At 35.9% G+C, this 19,142-nt stretch overlaps 2 protein-coding genes across 11 annotated transcripts in view; one reads left to right on the forward strand and one right to left on the reverse strand.

Annotated features, from left to right (window-relative positions):
• The window catches only part of CCDC146 (coiled-coil domain containing 146), a 314,795-nt gene that overhangs the window by 171,650 nt on the left and 124,003 nt on the right, over positions 1–19,142 (reverse strand). For 6 of the 8 annotated variants that reach the window (XM_058297963.2, XM_058297965.2, XM_058297962.2 and 3 more), the window contains exon 1: positions 7,953–8,208. The exons of 1 other annotated variant lie outside the window; for it this stretch is intronic. The gene's annotated coding sequence lies outside the window, so the exon portion shown is untranslated. Of the gene's footprint in view, positions 1–7,952; positions 8,209–19,142 lie in introns of those variants that run through there. One more of the 8 variants, XM_058297954.2, reaches the window with a different exon arrangement.
• FAM185A (family with sequence similarity 185 member A) overlaps positions 8,339–19,142 on the forward strand; it is a 59,900-nt gene continuing 49,096 nt past the window's right edge. The window contains exons 1-3 of one of the 3 annotated variants that reach the window (XM_004473402.4): positions 8,339–9,022; positions 13,303–13,412; positions 15,070–15,162. In XM_004473402.4, coding sequence (XP_004473459.2) covers positions 8,572–9,022; positions 13,303–13,412; positions 15,070–15,162 — 654 coding nt within the window. In that variant the 5' untranslated portion in view covers positions 8,339–8,571. The remainder of the gene's footprint in view (positions 9,023–13,302; positions 13,413–15,069; positions 15,163–19,142) is intronic. The other 2 variants (XM_004473403.4, XM_071215023.1) reach the window with 2 other exon arrangements.

Raw genomic sequence — 19,142 nt, forward strand, 5'->3', positions numbered from 1 at the left:
TTTGTGAAGACATGATTATCTATGTAGAAAATCATAAAGAATAAAAAAGATAGTAGAAATAATAACAGAGTTTAACATAGTCACATACAAAGTAAATAGAAAAATTATATTTCTAAACTAGCATCAACAATTGGAAATTAAAATTTAAAAATACCATTTATAATAGCACTGAAAAACATGAAATAGATATAAATAAAAATATATACAAAGCTATATGCTGAAAACTATAAAATATTGTTGAGGAGAATCAAAGATTTAAATACATGGAGAGATATACCATATTTATTGATTGGAAGACTCAAGGTTGTTAAGATATTAATTCTCTTGCAATTTATATACGATTGCAATGTCCTTTTAATTGAAATCCCTAACAGATTTATTTAAGATATTGAAGAAAAATGATTCTTTAATTTACATAGAAATTTCAGGGACCTAGAATAGCCAAAATGATTTTGAAAAAGAATATTGGTATAAGGATAAACATATACATAAATGGAAAGGAGTTTAAAAAGTTAGAAATAGACCAACACATATATGTTTGATTTTCAACAAAGGTATGGAGAGAGGATAATCTTTTCAACAGAATGGTGTTCAAACAATTGGACTTAATTTTGCAAAATAATGAAACTTATCCCATACCTTGCATCATTTACAAAAGTTAATTTGAAATGGGCCATAGACCTAATGTAAAACTTAAAATAAATAAAAAACCTCTAGAGGTAAACAGGGAATAAACCTTTGCAACCTTGGGTAAGGGAAGGATTTCTTAGATAGGACACAAAAAGACACAAACTGTAGAAGACAAAAAAAATAAGTAAACTGAACTTTATCAAAATTAAAAGTTCTGCTCTTCAGAAGACAATCTTAGAAACTTAAAATAAAAACCATAGATGGTGCTTTTGTTTGCTAAAGGCTGCCACTGCAAAATACCAGAAATGGGTTGGCTTTTATAATGGGGATTTATTAGGGTAAAATCTCATAGTTCCGAGGCTGTGAAAATGTCCAAATCAAAACATCATCAGAGATACTGTCTCACCAAAGATCAGTTGCTGTAAATCCTGGACACCTGCCATGGGGCAAGGCAAAATGGTGGCCTGTCTCTGCCTTCTCCTCCATGCTCACTTCTTCCCTAAGCTTAACTGTGGGTGATCAGTCATATGGCTCATCTCTCTTCAGGCCTCATATCTTCAGTTTTGGACTGCTCTGCTGATTCCAGCTGCTGGCCTCTCTCTCAGTCTCTTGGGGTTTCTCTGTCTTTCTGCATCTGTAGGCAATCCTGGAATCATTTCTCCCAAGGCAGGGTAAAAATGGCAGTTCTCTTTCTCTGTCCTCAGTTCATATAGGACTCCACTAATGGATTAAGACCCATCATGGGTCCTGCGATCTAATCAAAGGTCCTTAATGGAAAAGATCTTTTCAAAAGTGATCTAATCAAAACCTTAATTGAATCTAATCAAAAGGTCCCACCACATACAACAGGTTTATAGGCACAGGAACTGGTTCACTTTAAGGATTTTCTGGGGTCCACAAAAGATTCAAACTGGGATTGATGGGAAGGAAATATTTGCAAATCAAGTATTTGACAAGGACTTGTATCAAGAATATATTTTAAAATCTCATGACTCAATAATAAGAAATCAAATAACCCAATAAAAAACAGGCAATAGATTTGAGCAGATACTTCATCTAAGAAGATACACTCATGGCAAATAAAAATGTGAAAAGATGCTCAATTTCATTAGTAATTGTGGAAATGCACATGAAAGCCATGAGACAGAGCTGTGCACCTATTAGAGTGGATTTTTTAAAAGTGACAATAAAAAGTGTTAGTGAGGATTTGAATAACTGTATGTCTCTTACATGTTGCTGGTGGGAATGCAAAATGTCTGGCTCCTGTGGAAAATAATTTGGTGTTTCTTTTAATGTTAAACATAAATTTATGCAATGACATAGCCATTCTACTCCTATCTATTTATCCAAGGGCAGTGAAGATATGTGTATCCAAAAACCTGAACACAAATGTTTATATTGACTCTATTTTTAACCACCCCAAACTGTTACAACAATCCAAATATCCATCAATTTGTGGATTTATAGAAATATTGGAGGACCCCCATATATACTGTTAATTCAACTCAACAATAAAAAGTAATGAAGTACTGATACATACAATGAATGATTAAATCCCAAATGCATTATACTAAGTAAAATATGGTACACTCAAGTGGCTATGTATGGTATGATTCCATTTATATTAGTTGCTGATAAAGAGAAAAGTATAGAAACAGAAGGCAGATTAGTGTTTGCCAGGGATTGGGGGAAGGATAGAAGGATTGAGTGCACGGAGGCACAAATGAACTTTTGGCAATTGTGGAAAAGTTCTATATCTTGATTGTCATAGTGGTTACAAGACTTTATATATTTGCCAGAATTCATAGAGCTGTACTGTACACCTTTAGAAGAATTTTACTATATGTAAATTATACCTCAAAACTTAACTTTGAATAAAAACAAAGCAAAAAAAAAAGGGGTGGGGGAATTAAACCTATATAGATTACTAAAACTGTAGCCTATGAAAACAAAACAAAACAAATCTCAAAACACAAAAAACAGAGAAGAGGCAGATTATCTACAAAGGAACTAAATTAGACTAAGACTTTTCATCAGCAAAATCTAAGATCAGATCTTGAAATAATATTTTCAAAGAGCTAAGAAAGAGTAACTGTTAGCTAAATTATCACCTAAATGTGAGGATAAAATAAATACATTTTACGACAAAGACTGAAGAAGTTAATCACTCAGTGACTCTCACTGGATATATTAAAAAATGATAAAATTCAGTAAAAGGGTTAAAAAAAATCTTGAAGAAATGAGGTGAGCAAATAAACTGGTGAATGTGTTGCTAAATTTAAAAATTAAATATAAATAAAAACAACATGATTTATTAAATATATTATATATTAAATAATAATGACTACATAATAGCAACTACTTAATGTGTCACTTTAAAAACAATATGATAATAAAATGTACTAGGCAAGAAATTACATGGAAGATGAAAGGGAAAATATTTATGTTAAAGCATTCTAGGGTTATGCATTGTTCAGACTAGGATGGAGATATAGACTGATTAGACATTTGATAAGTCAAATTAGTGTGCTAAAAATTTAAGGATAACAATTAGAAGAAAAGAGAAAACCTTCCTAATTACTGGCAATAGAAGAAAAAGGTGAACAGAGAAAATACATTTAAAACTAAAAGAAGGGATGAATGGAGGGAAAAAATAACCAAAGAAAAAGGCAAGGTAAGTAGAAAATAAGAATGAGTATAAGTGTATAAGTTATTACAAAAAAAGGTAAATGGATTAAATTTAGCTGTTGTGACAGATTCTCTGATTGGATTTTAAATAACTAGCTGTACTCTGTTTAGAAGAGACATGTCCCAAATATAATGTCAGAGAATGTTTAAGTAACAGGATAGATGTTATTATTGGATAAAAATATACTTTAAGGCAAAAAGCTATATGAGAGATATTCAATGATTTTAATGATATTTAACGTCTTTATTTAATGATAAAAAGGAAATTTTATCAGGAAGCAAAATCAACTAACCATATATCTATATATAACTAACAACATATCCTCAAAATATAAAAAATTTAAATGGGCTTTCAACTCAAAGGATATATCAAGGCTACTTAACGTAAGGCTGGTTGAATCACTGCTGCCACTTATAGAAATGGAATGAAGCATTAGTATGTATAAGAATTCTTTTCTAGATTTTGAAGCTTTTCAATTTGAAGCAAACTCTAAGCAATAAATATTACCTTACCCACACACACACATACACATTGCTTTAGTAATTTACAAACTACTCTTGTATATATCATCACATCTTCCTACTGTGAACATTTTCTTAAAATATTTGTTACCTAGGCAACTTCTCAAGGTATTTAAAGTATAGTGGGGAAAAATGACTCTATATTAAATGACACACTTTTCCCTGTGCATTATTTGCATGCAAATAAATAACATGCAGATTTCAAATAGAACTACCTATATATTTATTAATACTTATCAGTATTGTTATTAGTTTGTTATTCAATTTATTAAGAATTTACAAAAAAATAGAAGTCATGAGATATTTCATTTAAATAATTTATAAATCAGAGTTAAATTCTGATGGCTCCCCTCATTTAAGTTGGGTTAGTGGGCCCTTTGTTGAGGTGACATTTTCTTCTGAAAATGCTCTCCTGCCCTCTGCTGTCAATTATTGAACATCAATCATTAAACAAAGTAAAATATTCACTGACATTTACATTTCATGTAATCCTCATGGCAAGAAATCGTCCACCTATTTGATTATTTACCCAGTTTTAGGAAATAACATATGATAAGAAATGTATTACAAATTTTATTATAAAGGAAACAATCCACTTTAAAATTTTTATTATAAAGGCAATTTATGTTCACTGTTGATACATAAACAATCTGAAAGAATTCATAATGCCACTACTTAGAGCTAACTGTTTTAGTTTGCTAAGCTCCTTGTATTAGTTTGTTAAAGGCTGCCAATGCAAAATGCCCAGAAAAGAGTTGGCTTTTATAAAGAGAATTTATTAGGTGAAAATCTTACAGTTCTGAGGCTGTGAAATGTCCAAATCAAGGTTTCATAACATGCTTTCTCACCAAGGTCAACTACAATTGATCCTGGCATCCTGCCATGTGGCAAGACAAGATGGTGGCCAGATCTCTGCCTCGGTCCCTGCCTTCCCCTCCAGTGTCAATGCCTCTGGGGACTCAGATGTAGGTGATCACGAACATGACTTGTCTTTTTCTGGGCCTCCTCTTTCAGCGTTGGCTGTTTCACCTTCTTCCTGAGCTCAGCTGTAGGCAAACAGGCATCTCTCCCTGGCCTCAGCTCCCTGAGCCTCTTGGAGCTTCTCTTTCTGCAGCTGTAGGCGACCCTGGAGTCCTCTCTCTCAGATGGCAGGGTAAACATGGTGGTGGCTCTCTTTTTTCTGAGTCTCCCACTTCTCTCTGTGTGTTCTCAGTTTATTGAAGACTCAGCAAGAAGGCAGAAACCCTACCTAGGTCAGGCCTCACTGATGTAGTCCAATCAAAAGCCCTAAAGTGATCTAATCAAGTGACCTACCAAAGGTCCCTCAATTGAATCTAATCAAAGGCCCCATCTAGATTGTATTTACAGGCACAGGAATGGGATAGCTTAAGAACATCATTTTCTGGGATCCACAAAAGACAAACTAGGACACTGCTCAAAGCAGACACCATAAAATGGGTTGACACCAATAGGAATTTATTAGCTTACAAGCTTAGTTTTGTGGCAAGGCACATGGCGGTGTCTGCTGGTCTCTCCCTTCTCTTTCAGGTTTCATTGCATTCAGCTTCTTGCTTCTATGCCTTTCTTTCCTCCTCCACCTCACTCTCTCTTTCCTTACTCATCCAGTTTATAAAGGACTCTAATGAAGGATTAAGACCCACCCTGGGCCACACCTTAACTGAAGTAACACAAACAAAAAGCACTACTTACAATAGGTTTACACCCACAGGAATGGATTAGCTTTAAGAACATCACTTTCTAAGGTACATATAGTTCCAAACAAACACAACACTGTTTTCAAGTGGTGCCGTTTCCCTTTCTGTTTCTATGCATTATAATTTTATAATAAAATTATTGTTAAAGAATTGGGTTCATACTATACATACAATTTGGTATTCTACTCTTTTCATTTAACATTATGGAATATTTCCTATATATTGAATAAGTCTTCAAACACATAATTTTTAAATGGTTGTAAAATATTTCAGAAGTATACTAATTTATATAATACCTTCCTGTTTTGGGCATGTAAGTTGTTTCAATTATTTACTGTTATAAATGACACTGGAAAATAAATTCCTTAAACAATTTTTTGGTACATCCCTAATTTTATGCTTACTTTAAAATCCCAAAAGTACAACACAAAAATGCACATTTTAAGGTTCCTTATGCTTATTGCTGAATGGCCCTCTGGGAAGTTTTACTAACTTATATTCCCACCAACAGTATATGTTCATCACCACAGGGATTGCTTTTTTTTCAACCGAAGGGGTAAAAAATATCTTACACATAAACTATATATAAGGGGAATATTAATATGATTCTCCATTCATGCCATGAATAATTAATATTCCTCAAAGGTGTCTGGAAGATAGAAGAACGTTTTGGTAGCGGGAAAGAGAACCAGACCATCTGGTTGTTTAAAATTAATTTTCTAAACCTGTTTCCTACTAAACATAGTGTTTTGCAGTTGCCCTGCTAAACACAGTGTTTTGGTGGTATACAGTGAGATAATGCATGTGAACCTTCTTTGAAAACTATAAAGTTATATAGACATTAGGTAGTATTTTTATTAGTCATTACTGATGTGTATACAGGAATAGGTTTAATAGACTAGTCATTGGACTACTTTGTTTTGTAAAGTATCAGTTACTTTTAATATCTTTTATCAATCCTAAATATCAGTATTTTCTCCGTTTCCAACCTCGATATTATCCAAAAATTAACATTTCAATCAAATTTATTCAGGGTTATTTGAACATAGGAAAACAATGATTTTGCAATATAGACAATTACAGTTTAGTTGCCAATTCCACAAACATGGTTTGTCTCAAGAAAGGAAATAGTACTACAGAAACAGAATTATCTATTAGGATTTGTATTCAATCTCTATGTATCCGACACTTCTACAGCAAAACTTGAGTGCATTCTCAACTTGCTTAAAGCAGTGTCAAAAATTGTTTTCAAAGTTATGCCCATGGATTTGCATAAAAAGGATAGTTTGAAGAAAACCAGGCTGAATAATTGTGACAAGATGAAACAGAGCAAAGTACAGAACTAGTACTTAGTGGGCACTTGCTAGCACTGATTAAGATTTCACGAAAGAAAGAAGAATAAGGAGGGAGAAAGGACTAAGAGGAGAGAAAGAAGGAAAGGATAACTTAAGAAAACACTGAATTTTTAAAAAGGTTAAGGCTACCAAATAACCCTGTATCTTGGGCTCCTGAGGACTTTAGCCCAGTTTATCTGTCTCATTATCATTACTATTCCTAGTAATTCCGGTCATTGAAGTTGGCCAAGGGCTTCCCTTTTTGAAGTCATTCAGTTTCAGCACCTGCATTTTATTAAATGTCATTGTTTGCAGTGTGTCTCTGCTAAACAATTTGGGTGAATAACTTGTAGGAAGGGGAAGAGGCACAAGAAACTAAGAGACCAGGCAGGAAAGGAGGAAATAAATATTTTCCTTTGCCTTTTAATTTTTTATTGCCCAAAGAGTAAAATGCAAACAGTAAAAGAGACGTTATAGAGTCATTTAATACAATCCTTAATTTAAAGCTGAGAAGACAGGCCCAGTTGACAAATATGACAGGGGCAGAACCCTGAAAAGAATCACTCCTAGTAGCCTACATTTCCCACAGCACCGCAATGGCTCTCTCTTTTTCAATATCTTATTAAGTACTAAAGCAAAACTAGTCAAAGCGGTCCATGCTGCTGTCAAAACAAGTCTTGATCCTCTCAGATTTTTCTTTGTAACCTAAGAGTCAATGGTATCTCTGAAATAAAAATACAATATGTACATTATAATTTTGTAGACTAAGCAACACATTCATTTCCATTATCTCATTTGATCCTTACACAAATCCTTTTATAATTACTGTCTTTATTTTACCTGTGAGCAATTAAAACCCAGAGATGTCCAACAACTGGCCTAAGGTCAACTAAAGTCAAGGAGCCAGGACTCTAACCCTATTCCGGTATTTACTACCAGAGAGCCAGCTACTTCAAAAAGGACCAATCTAGCTCTTTATCCTCTTCCCGATGATCCCGACTAATTTAGTCAAGTTTGAGTCTAACAAACCAGAGTGTACTCCTAGTTTGCGCCTAGTTCTCACCTTTAAAAGCGCAGTATTTTACTTCTTCCTTTCGTCCTGCTCCTTATTTAGGCTCCTAGTTTTTTCTTTGTATTTTCGCACCCTGAGTCTCACTACAAGGCTTCACTTTTCTCCAAAGTCGCGTCCTCGGTATCCAAGGCGACTACACAGACCGGGCCAATTTACCCCTTCCGCACTTTTCATTGGCCAGTTCGCTTTCCCCTCTAGAATCTTCCGCCCCTCGAATGGCCAATGGGCTTGAGTCAGAGACCGCGATTTTCCGCGTTCAGGCTCGCACTCACTGGGATTATCCTGGCTAAACGGAGCTTTGCCTCCTGGGATATGTAGTTTCTTTGCCCCTCTGAACCCTTAGCCGTAGGCGCATTTAGAACTACCTATCCCGTCGGCTTAGCGCAAGGGGAAATGGTGGTGTTGAGTCCGGGTCAGCGTTGACATTTAGAGCGTTGAAATTGCGACTTGTCGCTGGTACTTCTGTGTTAAGGTTTAGATCTCCTCGTGTTTAGTAAACCCTCGTAGTTGTTTCTGCTTTGACTTGAGACCACACTCTGGGCCAAGTCGACCGTGGCAAGTGACCGTCCCTGTGACCGAGTGATCGGAGGGAGCGCGAGAGGGGTACACCATGCTTGCTCCCTGCTCGGGATGGGGGCGTTGCGGCCTCGGGTTTCGTTTGCTCTGGGTGTGGGTCGGCGAGGCCGCTGGGCGCGCGGCGTGTCGGACTCGGCAGGCGCGGCTCTACGGCTCGCGTGGGTGCGAGCGCCGGCCCGAATCGGAACCCGAAGTCAAGCTGCCTGGTTCCGCGCGCAGGACGCTGAAGGAATGGACGCTGCTGGTGAGCCCATTCGGCCGGCTGCGGACACAGCTTCCATGCCACCTGGCCGTGAGGCCTCTGGACCCACTCACCTACCCCGACGCCGACCGCGCGTTAGTCGCGCTGAGCGGTCCCGAGGGCGGTACGCGGGGCCTAGACAGCCTGCAGGTGAGGTACGACGAGCTGCTGAAGGAGATAGTCATCTTGTCTGAGACCATCGACCCCCAGGCCTCTGTGGAGGTGAACGCGCCATTGAAGTTTGGCAAGTGAAGTTAAAACGGGTTTGAGTCCCGGGGCATACGCAGCAAACTTAATAAATGGCGCCGATGTGCATTTTTAATTGACCCCTTTGAACCTCGCGTTCTATCCACATTTTTAGTTGGCCCCTTGGGCAGCAGCCCTGTTTATCTGTTCTCCTGAGTTTCCGGGTAGTGGTTAGGAAAATTAGGTTCCCAGTTATAGAAGTTTTAGAAATCGAATAGCTACATGACTTGATTCAAGACAAACAACATTTGTAAAGCACCTCATGGTCTCCTTTGACGTCTTGTTCTTTTTTCTGTCCTTGCATTTTTGTTCTTACCAAGTTGCTTTATATTTCACGGTTGAGGTTTCTTGATAACCCGTTCATCCATCCACATTTCTCTTTGCTTAAAGCTTTGTGGATCTGTCCCAAAGGCATCCCTGTCTATTAGATGTACCATATCTAACCTAGAAAAAGGTGTTGTGGTGTTATAACAGGCACTCAGCTACTTACTCATATGTCCCCATTCTTCCTGGCCTAAGCAGGTTCTCCATGAGTAGCAGGACTTTGAAGAAAAACACATAGTAAGACTATTTGGAAACTTCAGTTGACAGTGCCTACAGGATATATTACCTAGGTATTTGGGTTCTGTGTTATTTCCTTTAGTGCAATCCATGTGTACACAACACTTCTAGGAAGGGCTCCGCAGGCTTCCTAGGATTTAAGGGAAATACTGATGGTGATCATAAGAGCAGCCACTATTTCTAGGTTAGTTTTTCTTACTGCTTATAATTGCACTATAAAGTTGACACTGTTTGTGGCATTTTGATATTATTTATGAATTCCAAAAAGAGATATTATGTTTGTAAACTGGTCTGTTCCTCTGGGTTTGATACCCCTTTGATTGTATTAAATGCAGAAGTTTTACTTTTACTTTACTAAATCAACATTTGGCCTTTGATTTCATCATGTCATTAGGGCAACTCAGAGTTGAGTCCCTGCCCCCTTGGTGGGTTTTATGAATGGCTGCTCAATCAAGGAGATGGAAACTCAGAAGTAGAAACAGAGAAAATACATGAGGAAGAAAGACAGCTCCACTGACATGGCAGAAGCCCCAGGAAGAGAAATGAGTCATTCACCTGATAGTTTACAGCTGACCTTGTGAAGAGACCAGAGCAGCTTAGCCTGGAAGGAAATGAATCCTGGGAAGAGAGACAAGGCCAGCCTACAGCTGAGATTGGAAGAAGCTGGACTCATGGAGCCTTGGAAGAGGAAGACTGAACCCTTTCAGACATCGCCCTCCATCTTGCTTCAACACATGGCAACAGAGTTTGGTGAGGAAGTAACTTTGAGTTGGGCTCTTCAGGGCCTTGTAACTAAGCTTCCACACCAAATAAATACCTTTTATAAAAGCAAACATATTTCTGGTACTTTGCATCTGCACACTTTTGCTGATGAATAGACAATTGTCTCCATTTTCAGAAGTACAAATTGAGATTTAGCAAGCTTCATAAAGGAAATACGTATTTGGCATAAAGAGAAAAAAAAGCCATACCTTCATGAAGTTTATATTCTTATGGAGGTAGGTCAGGAACTGTGCCAACATTGGCTCACATATAAAGTAGTGAAGCTGGGATTTGACCTGACTCCAGAGTCTGCTAGTTTTAGTTTCCTTATTCATTGCTGAGCAAATATCACAGAATGAGTTGGCTCAAACAAAGGGAATTTATTGGCTCACAATTTTGAAACTTTGAAATGTCTAAATCAATTTGGCATCAAGGTTGTGCTTTCTTCCTGAAATTTGGCATTCTGGGACTCACTGTCAGTGATACTTGGTACTTGGCTTTTCTGTCACATGGCAGTGCATACAGCTGCTGCTCCTGGCCTCTCCCCTTTTGGGTTCTGTTGACTCTTAGCTTCTTGCTTCCCATGGCTTTCTATCGGTCTGATTTCATTCCACTGATGAAAGACTCCAGTTATGAGATTATGACTCATCCTGATTGAGTTTGGCCATAGTCTCCCAAAGGGGTGCTGATGCAAAGTACCAGAAATCTGTTGGCTTTTATAAAGGGTATTTATTTGGGGTAAAAGCTTACAGTTACAAGGCTATAAAGAGTCCAGCTCAAGGCTGTCTCACCAGAGTCAGTTGACACATGTTGAAGCAGGATGGTCGCTGATCTCTGCCTGGTCTCTCCTTTCCCTCTGGGCTTCCAGTCTTAACTCTCCTGGTTAGGGCTCATCTCTCAGCGCTTCCTATATTAGCTGCAAACTATCAGGCGAATGGTTCATCTCTCCCTGGGGCCTTAGCTGTTTCAACTTTCTCGTTTCTGTTACATGGCAAAGTTCTCTCCTTTTTATCATGTGTCTTCTTGAGTGAGTGTCCATTTATATAGGCCCACCAGGGTGGGTGGGGACTCAACCTGAAGAACACCTTACTGACATGGTCAAATCAAAAGCCCTAAATTGATTTAACCAAGTAAACTTACATCCTTTGAATTTGACGCAATCAAAGTGTATAACACCCAAAGGAACAGATTAGTTTACAAACATAATCTTGCTGTTTTTGGGATTCATAAAATAATCTCAAGCCGCCACACTGTAATTGAAATAACCTCATCAAAAGGTCCTACTTAAAATGGGTTCACACCCACAGGGATGTATTAAGTTTAAGAACATGTTTTTCTGGAGTACAATAGCCCTAAACCATCATACTACTCAGTCACTACACTTTATTGCTTCCCAACTTTTAATAACCTAGTGAATAAGAGACCCTGTTATAAAAAATGTAACAGTCTGGGGTTGGGAGGGAGATTTGCCAATATATTATTGTAGTACAAAATAGACTGCCTAGTGAAATAGACCTAAGCAAGATCATGTGAAAAGCAGATGAAATTGGATACTCCCTATGCTGGTGATCCCAAACCTTATTATTTGTTAATTCCTCTTTATGGAGTCAGAAGTCCATTTCCAGTGTATTTTTCCACATCTTCATGGGCACCACAAATCATTACTCCATTTTTGTCATACTTCCTTATTCCTCCAGTTTGTTACCTGCTTGAGTGACTGGGTGATGATGACATTACTACTACTCAGTGTCTATTCTTAACCTCTCTCTCTCTTCCTACTTTGTATCTTTAGAATCTGTTTCCTTCTTTCCTTAGATAAAGCCTTATTTTCTAAGGCTACTTAACTGGGTAATAGATTTTGCAGTGTAGGGTAAAATTGTCTTTTTATATATATTAGCTTCACCAAGAAGTTTAAGTTCCAACCAAAATATTAATATTATTTTAAAACTTAGAGTGGAGACCATCATGTACACAACTATAGAAATTGATTTTATGCCATAATGACTGAAATTCTGTTGTTAGGCCCCAATATTCTGTGTTTGGGGGCAGCATAATGTTTCTTTAGTCTGTTTTAAGGGAAATCATCAATGCTTATGTGAATTAGGTATTAAATATCTGGGTTTTTATTTTATGCATAAGGTTGCACCTTAAATTGACTGCTAAGGATGATATCATTGACTCTTTTCCAAAGTTGCTTCAAATACTGCTATTTATCCACAAGCTTATGGTTTAAATATTGTTTTTCAGCATTTTTCCCATTTAAAAAATGATTTAAAATATCTTGGGATATAGCTGCATGGAAATAACCTCATTTTTTTTTTCGGTATGGTAGATTAGATATGGGATTTGAAATCCAAAGTCATGATCATACATACTAACCCATGCTACTCCTGGAACAGATTTTTTAAATCTTCCAGAATGTAAGAGAGAATAGGCTGACTCATCCAATGTACCGTAATAACTTTGCTGTATTCTTACATGAGCCTGTGTGTGTGTATGTGTGTGTGTGTGTTTTCTCAGGGAGAGTCTTCCATGATCTTCCTCAGGAGTGCCTCTATGAACTGGAGTCTATTGCCTCCTTTATTTTGCATTTATGTGATTTCCTTCTCTGCACAACAAAAAACCCACTGGATATCCTTTGTTGTGAATTAGCATAGTCAAATGAATAAAGTAAATTGTGAATGAGAAATACGGAACCTATCTGTTTAGATGATACAGATAAAAAATAAGTGAGTTATTTTTAAACACTGGTGGAAGAGGCATGTAATTTGGGCCTATTGCCATGATGGAGACCCCTTACCTTTAGAGAGAGCATTAACAACTATTCTCTTTCTAGAATTTAGTAATACTGTGGACATAACCTCTAGGCAGAGGAGCCGGATTTCTAGTGGAATACTAAAATGTTTCGGGACTCATTACCATAGTACTAACTTGGTTTTCTTTTTTCACTTGTAGATTTATATATCAAGTCATCGGGATCTGGCTGTGTAAAAATAAAAAAATTTGAGTGTGATAATTGTGAAATTGAAACTGAACAGGGGACCAGCATCTTACAGTCTGTTAAGGTATAAACCTTTTTTTAAAAATTTAATTTCAATATTAAAAGAAACTTAAATTATTAACTGCTGTGTCAAACTAAAGTGATTATTTTTCAAAATATTGTGTATCATTTTTTAATCTTTCAGCAGTTTTTCCAAGAAATTTTACCTTGAAATCAGTTCTGCTTTCAAATTAAATTAAAGTTGTAGCAATTCTAAAGGTTTCACCTAATATTCCTTTTTGCTTTTCATTTCAAAGTGTATAATGAAATTAATAGTATATTCTTAGTAATCTAAGTTCTTTTAAGGTTAAAGAAATTGTAGTTTTCACAAATGATTTTCTACCATTTATTAAAGAGTAAGGAAGAGTCTTTATGAACTATAAATGTGCTTAAAATATTGAGTTATTTTAATCTATTTCAGTGTTCCAGGTTGCTCATTACTTAAGGATTAAGTGGTTATTTGTACAAAATGACAAATAATTTGTCTTGTTTTATAATTAACATTTTTATATTTAATTTTACTGTAGAATCCTATAACATATTAATATTTTAGCCATTTTCACTTAGTTCCAGTTTATGGAATGTGTTGTGCTAGAAGGTTTAAATGACAGTGGGCAGTTATTCCAAGTATAATATATCCTTCTTCATACCAGACCAGTCTTTTGAGTTTTGAAATCATACAGAACTTGATTCATATCTTGGCTTTATTAATTTCTGTGTCATCTTGGTAAAGTTATTTATCCTTTTGAAGTCTTGCTTTCTGTAAAATGGGAAAAATATAGTGCCCATTTCTTTGGGTTGTTGTGAGGATTGATAATTAATGTAAAGTAATTAACATTGTATCTGGTGTAGCAAAAATGCCAAGTAAATGTAACTATTTTTGTTAATAATAATCAACAGTAATTGATTATTTTTTAAAAGATTTATTTATTTTGTATTTATTTCTCTCCTTTCCCTTCCCCCGCCCCAAATGCCTGCTCTGTGTCCATTCACTGTGTGTTCTTTTGTGTCCACCTGTATTCTTGTCAGCGACAGGGGAATCTGTGTCTCTTTCTGTTGCATCATTTTGCTGCGTCAGCTCTCCGTGTGTGTGGCGCCACTCCTGGGCAGGCCACACTTTCTTTTGCTGGGCGGCTCTCCTTACAGGGTGTGCTCCTTACGTGTGGGGCTCCTCTACACGGGGGACACCCCTGCGTGGCACGGCACTCCTTGCGCGCATCCACACTGCTCATGGGCCAGCTCCACAGGGGTCAAGGAGGTCCTGAGTTTGAACTGTGGACCTCCCATGTGGTAGACGGATGCCCTATCCATTGGGCCAGGTTCGCTTCCCAGTAATTGATTATTGTTGTCATCACATCATTGATGTTTAGTTAGTGGTCCCAATGACCTTTGGGATCCTCTTTAGTGAAGAGGGTGATTCCCTCTTTAGTGAAGCTACTGAAACACCCAAGTAAGTTTTCCTTCTTTTTGTTTTTAAGTCTAGATGGCTTATTTAATCTTTAACAGGAATTGACATTAATATTCCAAACAGTGTGTTTCTGTTTCATTCCTGGTTCCTTTTTTTTTTTTTGCCTTTATTGTTTTTTGCAAAATAAAAAAGAAATATAAAATGCTGAAAAATTTTTATTAGTGTAAGTCGTACTTATCTTTTTTCTATGTATATTTTTGTATTTGTGTTTTAGAGTCAAAAAGTACGTGTTCAAACAAAAGGAGGCAAGGTGATCTGTCTGGGAACAGTTCATGGAAATATAGATATTCATGCATCAGATGAAAGTGTAAGATTGAAACTTTTTTTTTCAGAATTGCAATTTTGCTTCAAGTTGCCTAACAGTGGGTAGATTCTGTATATTGCAGCATAACGTTCCCTTTTGAATGCATATCAGTTCATTTTATTTGAAGTGATCAAATATTGTACAATTTTAATTTTAGTATTTGGTGTTGTACTTTTAACAGTTATTTAATCCTTATCTGGAATAAAAAATAAATACTACTTACTTCTAGTTCTGAAAAGATTTTTATATATATAATCATGGGTTAAAGTAGTTTATTATGTCACACTACCAGTATCTGGCTTAAATTTCTCTTATATGTTAGGTTTATTTGAATATTTTTCCAGGAGTGTTTATTTTGTCTAGGTAAATTGAAAGATAAATTTCAAAACTGAACTTCATTATTTTCCACAAGGTGGCACCATTAGATAGCATTACTGCTGTCCAAAAGCTGTAATTAGCCATAAGAATTACGGTTGTTACAAGAAGAGATTTTATATTTTTAATCAATTTCTTTTGTTGCTTTCTGTCATTGAGCATAATATTAGAAGTAAAGGTATAATTTTGGAAGTATGAACTGTCATGATTTTGAAATGATCAATAATATTTTAAATATTTGAGAAAAAAGCTAAATCTTTTATTTTACACATAAAATTTGCATGGATCTTTTGTTATAAATTTAGTAAATTCTATAGTCAGCTTTATTCTCAGATAATTGGTAGGGAGGAGTTATGAGCTTATTTTGTTGGTAGAGTGTTTTTGGCATAATTAAACAAAATAGATTACAATATTATCATTTTTGTTTCCATTACTCTTCTCTTAGAACCTGTAAGAACTGTTTAAACCCAAATATTTAAATATCTCCTTGAACTAACTAGGAAAGTGTTACCTTACATGGCAATTTTTTTGAGAGGGCATTTAGTTTCCCCTCTCAGATTGCTGTGATCTTAAGAGGTATAAGAGGGAAAATTTGACAACATTGTAGCTTCTTTAAATGATGACTTGTGTTGAAATGGTCTGAGTTACCAGAATATTACATATTTACATTCACATGTACTTATCAAAGAAAAATTTAAGTTGCCTCTCAATTATTTGTTACTTTGAATATTTTGGCCACTTTTTCACTCATTAGCTACTTATTTGTTCCTATTTTCATAGTTTATTGAATATGCATTTTTTCCTACTTTCTATTATAATATTTTGTTTCTTGTCAGATTGATTTGCAATGTACTAAAGAATAAGTCTAGATACTTTTTCTAAACACTGTACATATATAGTGTTACTTGCTAAATTTTTGATTTTTAAATACATACATTTTTATGAAATTGTTTAATACACAATTTTTGTAGAAATGTGCTTTGGATATTTGAGCGACAGCATAGTGAATTGGTTAAGGGTGCAGAATCTTGGCTTAGTGCCTTAGTAAACTCTAAAACTTTGGGCAAGTTACTTAACATCTATGTGTCTCATTTTTTGGAAAATGGGGGTAACAATAATGGACTTAACTCAGAGGGTTGTTATGAGAATTAAATGAGTAATATACATAAACTAAAATTGTCTGGCACATAGATAATTTCCTTGAAATTAATTTATGTAATATTTTAGTAATATAACTATATAATTGCAGGGAATGGTTATGGTTTTACTTGCTCTCATTTGCTTTGATGGGGTATGGGAGGATATTTTTCTAGATTCCTAGAAAATAAAATAGTGTTAAATTAACAAAGTAAATCCTTGCCTTTTTCCCAGTTACTCATAAGGCATCCCTTGAAGGCTTACTTGGTTGTAGGGAAGAGTCTAATCAGAAGTCCCCCTTTGACAATTCAATTAAGTTTAAATATTCTGTCAATATTTATATTTTGATATTCTGTAAAATAGCTTCAGTATTTATAAAAGCCAGAGAAAAAAGTTGTTTCTTGCTTTATGCAAATACTTGAAGAATTTGAACATAAAGCAACTTTTCATGATGAAACTTTGTGGGTATGGGTAACTTTTTCAGGAATTTCATACACTTACTATAAGCTGAGGAAGGCAAAAATTTGTATTTTTACAGATCTGAATGTAGGTAAAATATCTGTCTTTCTTTGACAGACTGATTGAAACTAGGTTTATGTAAAAATTCTCATAAATCCATTAGCTTAAAAGAAATTATATTAGATAAGCATTTAGGTATATATTATATATTTAATAAAAGTCCATTAAAAAATAAAGTTATAGGTTTCAAATTTAGAAGGCAAAATAATTCTAGATTGCTTCCTATAAGAACCTCTGGGTTCTTCTATATCTCTCTCATTGTTTTAATACATTTTTTTTCAAGAATACTAAATACTCCATTGTATGGAAGTACCACAATTTGTTTATCCAGTCACCTATTGAAGAAATCTTGGTTGCTTCTAATTTTGGCATTTACGTATAAAGTTGCCGTAAACATTTGTGTGCATATTTTTGTGTAAAATAGGTTTACAACTCATATGGGTACATACCTAGGCACATGATTCTGAATTTTATGGTAAGCCTATGTTTAGCTTTGTAAGAAACTGCTAGACTATCTTCTAATGTGACGGTACCATTTTGCATTCCAACTAGCAATGAATGAGATTTACTCATTCTCTTTTCATATGTTTATTTGTCTTCTAATATTTTAGTACTCTTGAAACTCAGTTCTTCTTCTTTTTTTTTTTTTAAAGATTTATTTATTTATTTAATCCCCCATCCCCCCATCCCCCCACCCCCCCGGTTGTCTGTTCTCTGTGTCTATTTGCTGCGTCTTGTTTCTTTGTCCGCTTCTGTTGTTGTCAGCAGCACGGGAAGTGTGGGTGGCACCATTCCTGGGCAGGCTGCACTTTCCTTCGTGCTGGGCGGCTCTCCTTACGGGGCGCATTCCTTGCACGTGGGGCTCCCTTACACAGGGGACACCCCTGCGTGGGGCGGCACTCCTTGCGCGCATCAGCACTGCCATGGGCCAGCTCCACACGGGTCAAGGAGGCCCGGGGCTTGAACCGCAGACCTCCCATGTGGTAGACAGACGCCCTAACCACTGGGCCAAGTCCGTTTCCCCTCAGTTCTTCTTAAATAACATTTTGAATTCTTTCCAGTTTTTGAAGGAGGGGATGACACTGATGTAAATATGTTGCAAAACAATGATGCTATTTCTTTAAACTTGAAGTTGACTCAGGCAAAACTGTGGCTGGCTTTCCTAGTGATTCAGTTTTTATTTTAACAATTTTATGTTAACACTCATTTTATGATTATAAAACATTTATTTAAAATACTATAAAGATAATTTGGAATCCTTAACAAGATATCTTCATTTCACATTGTGCTCAATATTTGAGACATAAATACAGAGTAAATTTTGTTAGGGAAGTTTAGGGATAAATATAAAGTTTTTTTCCACTTTGTCTAGTGGAAAGCTACTGCCTTATTAGAGGTAAAGTAGAAAAGTTCTAGAGATATCAGTATAAATATTCACAAATGATTAATACATTCTCTAAATGAGATATAGTAGAATTCTTTTTACTTTTTGGGAAAAAAAATTATTGAAACTTCTCCAATTTTGTTGTGACAATAGTGAAACTGAGAGGAAGCTGAGTTAATAAAATTGTTAATCATTCAAAATCTTAAGGTCTTAGTTTCTTTTCTTTAAAACAAAAATATTTGCATGTTTCATCTTTAGAGTAACCTCTTCTACTAGTTATCTATTACTACATAACAAACTAGTGCAAAACTTAGCCAGGTTAAAACAACAAACATTAATTTTTTCACAGTTTCTGAGCCCAGTCCTCTCAAGCCTTGGTTTATGATGGAGGATTCACTACCAAGGTGGCTTGCTCACATGGCTTTTGGCGAAAGACTGTAGTTCCTTGCTCACTGTTGGCAGGAGGTTTGGTTCACTAACACATAGGCCTTACTGTAGGACTGATTGAGTGTCCTCACTACATGGCAGCTGGCTTCCCCTTGAGTGATCCAAGAAAGAGAGCAAGGCA

The sequence above is a fragment of the Dasypus novemcinctus genome, chromosome 5, assembly GCF_030445035.2.
Source record: "Dasypus novemcinctus isolate mDasNov1 chromosome 5, mDasNov1.1.hap2, whole genome shotgun sequence".
NCBI classification, from domain to species: domain Eukaryota; kingdom Metazoa; phylum Chordata; class Mammalia; order Cingulata; family Dasypodidae; genus Dasypus; species Dasypus novemcinctus.